General features: G+C 41.7%; 1 protein-coding gene across 1 annotated transcript; it reads right to left on the bottom strand.

Annotated features, from left to right (window-relative positions):
• Nucleotides 1–533: 533 nt before the first annotated feature.
• On the bottom strand, nucleotides 534–8393 carry rgs7bpa (regulator of G protein signaling 7 binding protein a). The gene is made up of 6 exons (XM_068709330.1): nucleotides 7415–8393; nucleotides 6266–6432; nucleotides 3318–3448; nucleotides 2755–2899; nucleotides 1817–1887; nucleotides 534–1604 (listed from the first exon to the last, which is right to left on the bottom strand). Exons 1-6 carry the CDS (start codon nucleotides 7562–7564, stop codon nucleotides 1513–1515), a joined length of 756 nt encoding a protein of 251 aa, XP_068565431.1. The 5' UTR covers nucleotides 7565–8393; the 3' UTR covers nucleotides 534–1512.
• Nucleotides 8394–10262: the final 1869 nt, after the last annotated feature.

Raw genomic sequence — 10262 nt, 5'->3', positions numbered from 1 at the left:
TGTCAAAAAAAAGTCATAGTAAAGTATGTCGAAAAAAAACGTCACAACGTGCATGTTGAAAGAAATAGTAAAAATGTCACAAAGTCAAAAAAGTATTTAGAAATAAGTCATTAAAGAGTCATAAAAAGTCATAGAGTATTATTTTGAAAAAAGTTAGAAAAAGTCAAAATATTGCACGTTGCAAAGTCATAGCATAGCATGTAAAAAGCCATTGAATAGTAAGTCTTCAAAAGTCTCAAAAGTCATAGCATAGCATGTCAAAAAAAGTTACCAAATATTATGTCGAAAAAAGTCATAGTTTATTAAGTAAAAAAAAAGAAGTCATTGTATAATTTGTTGAAAAAAGTCATAGTGTAATTTATAAAAAAAAAAATATGAAAAAAGTGATTTTTTTTTTTTGACTCACAGTTCGATTCTTACCAGAACTCAAACGCGTCAGACAAATGGGACATTTCTGATAGTTTGTCTCCACCCAGTGGATGATTCAGTGGATTACATACAAGACAAGTCCAGAGACTAGATGATTCGTTTCAATAACAAAAGTTTTATTAACAATGTAAAATGACCTATATCAGCTTCGACTACTGTACCTTCACCGTGCCATAAACATTGATCACTATCATTAATAAGCAAGAACCATGCTGCCTGGCCTCTGTCTGCACTGGACTGCCTGAGACAGAGGGAGACCCTCCCTGTTTACACCAACAATCAGAATATGTACTACCCATCTCCATCTTTGAAAGAATCCAGAGAGCGTTGCGTAAAGAGTATGTGTATATACAAGTCTAATGTCTCAATTTATAGATAGATATTGTGTGCAAAGAAGTTTTCTTTTTGAGTATTGTATCATATATTCCATTTTGAAGCTGGAAAGTTAAAGTTGGATACAGGTACTTGGTTTATGGAAGACTAAATTAAGTACATTAAGAAGAAAAAACAGCAAGGAACAGAAAACAGATACTGTAATACACGACACACTTACCCTGCACACACCTCTCATCTCAGCTTAGACACACGGAGATATAACTTTGTCTTTGCAAGTGCCGTCCTGAAATATTCAGATGGCTTCTATTCATAAGTTAACACATCTGACAAAAACTGACATTTACATTCCCTTTTTTTTTTTTTTTTTACATGAATCCTCATTTCATTCACTCGGGTTTGCAGAAGTAAATGAACATTGACACTATTTCAACCGACCTCTCATTCTCTTTTACACTGGACAAGCAAATATCTCACTTCATTTACCAAAAAAGGGAAAAAATTTGTTGCAAAATATCTTAAAATATATGTTCATGACTTTTTTTGTTTTCATTACATCGCAGTTACAATTCGTCTTTGTATCACAAAATAAAATTATAAAATGGGGCAGCCTTTAAAAAAAAAAAAAAGAGAGAGAAAGAGACAATTTATTTGAAAATGGCAGTAATAGATCGGTGGGAGACACAAGTGGTGAAGGACAGTGGGTGATGGTGTCTTTGTTGCCGCCTCCTACCCACGAAGGCGGGGCCCTTAGCTGGTTACCAGGCAACAGAGCCCAAAGAACCGCCTCTTCCTCTGTCGGACCAGTGGGTAGGGAGTCAGGTTCAGCAAACTGCTGTCATCTGGGCACAAGAACACACGGCAGAGCAGAACACTGCCGAGTTAGACATTTCTGTTAGTGTTAGATACGTGTGTTTTTCTCTAAGCCAGGCTTTGTCTCAACGAATTGTCGATACTTTTCGACTTTAAAAGACTTAGAAAGTGTCACTGCTCTATGGGGTTGAGGGGTGTGTGGGGATGCGTGTGTAACAGGGCGAAGCTTCATACGTCTTACCTTGGTTCTTCAATGGTAAAGGCATTGTCTCCCTGAGTTTACTGAGAAGGTTCTTCATCTCCCTCATATCCCTGCAATAACACAAGTAAAGGGCTTTAATAGAGCATCTTTCATGCGCTGTATTTACACACAAACACACACACACACACACACACACACACACACACACAACTTCAGCAAATGCTCACCCGCCCCATTTTTGCAGTGTCATCTAAAAATACATATTTAAATAAATTGTATTCGGCATGATAAAATAGTCTAATTTCAGCCGCTGATATTATACACGCACAGATGATGACACGCCTCAATATGTGAGCTATTTTTCAAGTAGTTTGCAAAACAGTCTATGTTGCAACATCCCGAGTAAAACTGGATGCTTTCCATTTTTTATAATTTGATTCCGTGTTTTTAATGAAACGTTTAAATTAATAAAATCAACGACAGACTCTACATTACATATTTATTTAGTACAGTGCAAAGTACAGTCGGTTGTTAATACCGTGGGTTGGCATTGCACAAAAACATCTGGTACTTTATTGAGGCATTGTCCTCATTGTATACAGCTATGCAATTATATCTTCATACAAACAAATATTTAACAAAGCAAGCTTTAAATGATGAACTATTACATCATTGGTGAGGTTGAAAGAGGAGGATTTGAGGTGTAGTTGAATAAAGTGATTTAACTAAATATATATTATAAAGAAAATAATGAATGTTATGAAGCAACCTGTTAATGCATTGCTGATCTTTTCAACCCTGTAAAGTGACAAAAAAAAAAATAGTTGCATGCTTTTCATTATGTTTACTGACACTGGCACTACAACGAGGAACACGTAATTATTCACGCATCAATAAACACACAAACACACAAACACACACACACACACACACACAGAACTCACACTCACGCAGAAGGACGTTCTTCGTCTGCCTACCTTTCTATGTTTTCTATGTCAGTGGCCACCAGCCAGCAGAGCTGAGGAAAGTCAATGGGGGAAGAAGAGGTGTCCTCCAGGATGGGGATGTCTGAGCTCTCCTCCGTCTTACTTTCGACCCCGGTAGGACCGCAGGAATCCTTACCTGAAGCACACAGAGAGCAGCGAGCCTAAACGTGTGTCACCACTACATTGAACATAAGGGGAACAAGGACGAGGGAAACGGACGTAACATCACCCGTCCGATCACGGGATTTACCAACTTCGTGAAAGATGTACAGAAGCGCTTGTTTATACTTGTACACATATATTCAGGTTTGTTGATTAGTCTGCCGGTGAGTATTAAAGGCATTTTGGGGAAGTTTTAAATGATGTTCTGAATAATAAAACATGTTAAAAGCTGTCAATAAATAATTACATCTGTGTATGTATTTTGAAATCTGCTAGTCTGTGTTCTTTGTCTTTTATTTTAAATGAATGACATTTTTTTAAAAAGACAAACAAAGCACGCCGTATACACACAAGCTCAACAGCTATGCCATGAGGCTGGTTCATGTATTAACCTTTCCTGTGAAGCTGCAGGGAGCCCAGCAAGCAGACAGATTTGAGCATCTCAGTGATGTACATCTCCAGACAGCACTGCAGCTGGATGAAGAGCCGACAGATCTCCGGGTGGATCTCCCCGTCCTCTGGCCTGAAATGACACGTCGTTATGACACAGAATGGTTACTGGACAGCTGGAGCCTGATGAACTCTGGGTACGATACACTTCATGGAAGCAAATACAAAAATAATTCATTAACAAATTAACACAAAACAACTCAGGTACTCGATGTGTTACACCTAACCCTAGCAGTTCCTTTGATCAGTGCTCAGCATACAGATTCCAAACTGCATACAAATGGAAGACATTGCCTGATTTGGGTAACTGGGAAAAAAGTCAAATAGTACGGCTCATAGTGAAGTAAAGGGTTAGGTTCACCTAACTTAATTATTCCTTAAATACTGGAATTTAATATTTTACATTACAGTCATCTTAGCAGACGCTTTTATCCAAAGCAACTCACAATTCAGTGTCTATCTACACACCGTAGACGCAGCTACGGGAGACATTTTGGGGTTAAGTGTCTTGCTCAAGGACACATTGACCAAAATAACTAATATCAGACTCCATAAAAACAGTTTCCCAAATTTAAACCACCAGATGAGAGATAAGCTGGAGTTTGCATTAACAGCAGACGAGGTCAAAATTGCAACTGGCTGGATTTTGCTTGATTTTCTCATTGCGTGTCCATATTTTTTTTAGTTTGTTTATCCATCTGAGAATGTGTAAATAAAATCACATGGAGAAGTTCAAACATAAAACCCCCATCTGAGTATTTTGTATTTACCCAGAGCTGATCAGCAGCTTTTAAAAGACACCGCAGCAGCTTCAAGAGCACATAAATCTGGCGTAAGGGGGAACTACAGCAGGTGATATCCAGTGGGTGTGATATCACAGGGGAAAGTGACAGCGATGGAAGGCGTGAAACTTGCACCTGGTGCAAATATTTTTTCACACAAATCATGCTGTTGCATTCCCCTCTTCCAACAGCGAGCCTCTCCTTCCCATCCTTGTTGTTGTCCCAGCGCTGCCTTCTACGGCGCTGCTGCTAAAGCAGAGCTGTCATCAATGCTATCCTGCTTATCAGCTTTCCTCTAGCACATCGGAGAGGCCCTGCATCACTCAAACCATTCAGACACACTGGCTTTATTTGATTAAAGGGGAATGATCTGTGCTGTCTAATTCAAGCCCCGCGTCTCTAGCAGTGGAGACGGACATTGAAATGGTCCCGGAGAGCTTTTAGAGGAGGAGGTTTAGAGCCTTATGACAATGACGTTGATGCTGCTAGCAGTGGAAACTTAAGAGTTCTCTCTAAAGCTGCTATAGCACCGTCTCCTTTTTTCTGAAGCAGCGGCAGAAAAAATTCAAGCACAGGACTATAGTCGATAGTACTTGTTGGCTCGGAGGTATAACTGTATCTGGCTGTATAATTACGATGCCATATATGTGGAGAAGAAGCACAGAGCATCAGGGCTCTGCACTGTAAACTGTTTCAATGATTTGAATAAGATGGTATTAAAGCCTTGTTATAAAACATGCAACTGGAAGATGTCCCTGTACAGTGGATGTCGTATGATTCATGCCTCCTTATGACAGGAAACATGCAGTATAGACGTGCTTGCTGGCTAACCATACCATAGTGTGTGACGCACATGCGACGATTCAAAAGCCTCCATACATTAAATGGAAAGATTTTGTCATGCATGTAACAGACAGTGAAGGATATGCATTCTTAAATCTCTGTAAGATATAGCAAGTGGATTAATTATTGAGCCGGGAAATGGGTTACAGAGCAGAGCAGAGTACAGCCTAACACATTTAGACTCGTGCCAATGGAAAAATATGGCAGGCTAATGTTTAATGGAGATCGTTGAATGATTTTTGCAGGTCTCCGGCAAATGTGTATGTAGGAGGAAGATGGGCTGTAGTAAACCTGACGCTGTTATTGTTCCAATAGCGCCTGAGCTTTGGCAAGCAGCTAGCAACTGCAGAGCGACTCTCCAAATCCCTCTCACCACTGGCTTCGGTCTGTCCAATTGTTATTTTAAGTAAGTTTGAGGGTGCCAAGTCAACTGGCATCTTAGTGTCACTGAGGACCTTCAGAATCCCAAGCCTCACTCTGCCCTTCTTCCACTGGCACCGATGTGGAGTAGATGTTGTGCTCAATGGAGAGTGCGGGCCAAGTCAACAGACACGTCAAGCTTCCATCGCAGCTGTTTTGCCCTATATCTTCAGCAAAACCTCGAGTGTAAACAGACCACTGTTTTAACAACCTCACATCCTCTGATCACTTTGCATTGGCTTTTTTTTTTGAATGAGAGATAAAGCCAAGGATTTGGATTGTTATAATATTCTGAACCCCCCTACACACACACACACACACACACACACACACACACACAAACACTCACAATACATTAAAAGCAAAAAGCAATGCAAAAGTCGTTGGCTTCACATTATTGATACTATTATCTCAGATATTCGTCCCGGGAAGCGTTCCACTTCGTGCATTATCGTTTTAGGCCCCAGCTAATGGGGAGCGGTCAGTTACAGCATGTTGTTGTGATTGATTCCTGGTAAAGCTGTCCCACTAGCAATTAGAGACATCATGCTTTCAGTTGAACTCGTGTCCTGCCCCCCCCCCCCCCCCCTTTCACACTAATAAGGCAGACACGTAGATGATTTCTTTGAAGTGTTGAGGAGCAGGCTTCAATATACATGTGCCTAAAACGGGGATGCTTATGCAAATCACATATGTACTTTGGTAAAATATATATATTTATACTTTACAACTTTAGGCACAGCAATGTTGCAGAGCGCCCCATTTGGCGCACTATCAGGACCGTGGATCAGCTCTTTACGAGGCACTTATTTCCAGCACCATGGACAGCGTCGGTGCCAACTCACCCCGATATCAAGGAGAGACTGTGGTGCGCCGCTCTCGCCATTTCGCAGCCTTTAGTTCGGGTCTTCAGCATTTCGGCCCGTAAAGAAGGACAGTCCACGGTGATTTCGCCAATGGAGATGACCAGTTCACGGTACAGAGCCACAAGCGTGTTGAATTCTTGGACGATCTGTGTTACAACGAGATGATGAAATCACACGAAAACATAAGTTATTCCCCAAAAATGACTTCGTGAAGTAAGCACCGCACACATATAACAAACAACTTCTGCTGGCTCGTGGCTTCCTGTTGTGGTCATTGCAGCAGAATGCCCTTCATCCCTTGGCCTGCATATTGACTTGTCAACATGAAAACGTGTCAGACAGGAAGAAATGCTGAGCAGTACTACACACAGCCTCACTATTCTTTTTTCTCCCACACGGAGGACAAATATCGTGCCAGTGCACGGTGCTTGAATAGAAGTAGCATTTAAAAAAAATAAATTGCAAACTTGCACATATGTGGTCACAAAAGTCCATCTTTAGAGTAACTTGTGACTGAGCAAAAAAAAAAAAGTGAAGCATTGCCATTAAAATAGTCCGCAAAGTCAAAGTGGATGATACAAAAAGCAACAGATTTTTCTTTTATTGTCGGAGGTACCATCATGTTAAATTTGCAGAACTGAAGAGCTTGGGCTTGGTGTACAAACATTTGGTTCATTTTGTGCTACAACATCCTGCTGCACTCAGCGAGGGCTGCATGGCGAAATCTGATGTATGCAACATACACATGATCAACATACGCGTGTCAAACATCTGTCAAAACATGTGCCACGGTCACGAACATCTCGATCATCTTGTGATTGGGGCAATTTTGAAATCAGCCCAAATCACCAACGCTCCAAAATGCAAATCACAATCAATCTGCATGCCGAGATGATCTGTTTGCCTTCACTGTCGACAAAGCAATGCAAATGCTTATCTATTTTTAGGCTCCCAGACCGGGTTACAATCCTTCTTCTTCTTTTTTTTTTTTTGTTGCAGCTATTAACAGCTGTCGCCTGTGCATCCTGCACGCACGGGATAGTCGATCGTCCTAGAACAAAGGAAGGTTGCGCTAATAACGTCCTAATCAGAGGCACCATGCAGGCATCGACGTTGTCGCAAACCTACCATTCTGCAGTCGGCCACGGCGCGCTGGGCTTTGCGGGTACTTTCGGTGCTCTCCCTCCTCTGTGGGTCTCGGTGCGGAGGCTTGCCGATCTGGAAGATGTTCCCGGCGGATCTGGGGCGGTTTTTGCGCCCATTCGATGCAGAACTCATGCATACACATCCACTAATAAAACAGCACTAACACAGAACGGTTCTGTCTTATTTCCCCAACCAAACTCCACCACTTTCTCTCTTCCTGCCTCACCACCCTGTTCACCTTTTTTTCCCTCTCCTCCGCCTGTACGCTCAATTCACCTCAGCCAACTACTGGCTGGGTTGAAACCCCGATTATTTGTCTTTGCTCTGTCCGTCTCTCACGTTCCTCCCCCTCTAATGTGGGAGACGGAGCAAATATGTTCCCAGACGAGCCTCAGAGTGCAGAAAAAGTACCGGATGAGCGCCTGCGACTCCTCTCCGCATTGCCTCGACTGCGACGGGGCGCGAGTCACCTTCAATCCAGCAGCGCGCGGTGCACACAGTGAAGACTTCACACCCAACCCGGAGTCCAGCTAGCTGAGGTGTCTTCTCTGACGCGCCGATGTCGGAAGGAGACGATCGCGTTCACGGATATTCTCCAAATGCAACCATTTTTTATGATTGCGCGTTTCCATTAAACAGCGATAAAAAAAAAAAAAAAATGGGGCGATAACGATCTTTTTCTGCACAACCTCCGTATATAGAGACGCAACGCCGCTGAGGATTTCACATCGCACAGGCGACACGTTAAGCCTCTGTGCCGGAGAAAATCTGAACGTTACAAAAAAAAAAAAGAAAAAACTTAATCCCTGCTATGGCGGTGTCTCAATCCGCTCCCAGGGTCTGGTCCCTTCGAGCGCTTCCAGCTGGTCGGGCGGCCCTGTATCTCTAACCTTGGAGAGGCAGATAGAAGACGAGCAGTTGCTACAGGCCTGACGTGGCTCTGTGGCTGGCAACACTGCGCACCCAAAGGGACGGGAATACTAATTGGGCCCGTCAGGTGAAACCCCCGCCCTGAGCTGTATTAGCTCCTAAACGTGTGAACACCGGGCTGCTGGCCACTTTGCGTCCGCGTGGAAAATAAAAGTCAAATGGAATAAGGATAATTCGATAGACCAGCGGAGACTAAATGTGGGTCAATTTAAACTTTAGCATTGAACACCACGGTTGAAATACACATCTGTGGCATATAGTTGTGATATGCAGGGCCGTTGTTTTGGGACTAAAAGTGTGTTTTATTATATTATGTCTCTTCTCTACAGCAATATAATATGCTTGTAGACACACACACACACACACACACACACACACACACACACACACACACACACACACACACACACACACACACACACACACACACAGTGGTGTAGTGTTACTTTAGTAGAGTTCACAGCAATATTTTGGGTTTTATTACATATTTGGAATATACCTCCTATGTTTGGTGGTAGTAGACCCCCCCCCCCAATACCACCGAAAGTCTTACTTGCAATCCATGTCATGCAAAACATGTCAGGCAGACAAATACATAACCACAATAAGCATTATGTAAATATAGTATGCTTCTTTCATGCACACACACACACACACAAATGGAGAATGGTGGCATCAAAGAAACAAAACAGGTTACAGTGTATATGAATATATAAATGTATAATTTATCGATACATGTGCCAGTTCATTGCCTTTGGTTACAGCACAAAAACCATACTCTTTCAAGATTCCTATTCTTGGTTTGCTACTATAAACGTATTCAGCGGTGGCTATTTGCCCTTGCATGCTTTTCACAACCACAAAGAGGAAAGTGTAGATATTATGAATAAATTAAGAGTCCATTTTAGTGTATGGTGAGTGCTCTTTCTAAACCTGCATTACTATTTAATTATGAATGCAGAGGAAGACTTTCAAAATCCATCTATGTAAGTGACATACACCCACAGACGCACACAGCTCCACTCACACAAACACAAAAAGACACATACAGCGCGGAGCGACGTAGGAAATGTACAGTGTAATTTTATGTCTATTAAAATGTTAAAGATTATGCAGCGATCATGTGTTTGAGTTGGCTTTGGAAGAGATAGGACCTTAACCCATTTCCTGGTTTCTGAGCGATGACAAGTCAATGCATTCTTCTTAAATGGCTTTTACTCTTCAACGTGTGTACCATTTGAATAAATAGAGTCATTATAACTCTGCCGGTGAATATGAAATGCTTTGCCTTCCTGAGTTGCCTACTGAAAGTCTTTCTCCATGGCCTCCTCCTCGTATGTCCATAGACACTTAGCTTCCTGTACATTACTGTACTAGCCACTAACCACAGAGGTATAGCTTTCAGTCCCAAGTGCTAGTTCGACTTTTACTCGCTTTCAAACTGGCAACCCACCAGACCACTTTACACTGATACAAGTGGAAACTAAAAGTGAAGCTCCTTGGAAAAGCTCAAACATACACAGAATTTTGGTGTCTCAAATAAATAGCGTTAAATGTGTCGAGTATAAAGTCATTTATTTGGCTTAAACACATGGTTTCGTTACAAAATTGGAAATCACTTAAAATGTACATATTCATTTAAAAAGCCATGTCTGTATGTGGGTGTTACTGTGTAAACGTTATTGGCTATGAAATACAGTGACTTAGTCAAACATGCTTCCCTCAAAGGGCTGCTTAAGAACAATACAAACCACAAAGTCCAAGCAAATTAAAATCATCTAGCAAGACATACTGTATAGTATAACAAAAGTGCCAATTACATTTTTTTGCAAGGATATGGCGTATGGTGGTAAATTGGAACAAAGAGGTTCATAAAACCATAAACCCATACCAAAGAGCA

Source organism: Cebidichthys violaceus, unplaced genomic scaffold (assembly GCF_023349555.1).
Source record: "Cebidichthys violaceus isolate CVI_PGR_0920_01 unplaced genomic scaffold, fCebVio1.0.p SCAF_143, whole genome shotgun sequence".
Taxonomy (NCBI): Eukaryota; Metazoa; Chordata; class Actinopteri; order Perciformes; family Stichaeidae; genus Cebidichthys; species Cebidichthys violaceus.
Note: the sequence above shows the minus strand (reverse complement) of the source record. Positions and strands in the feature narration are given on the sequence as shown.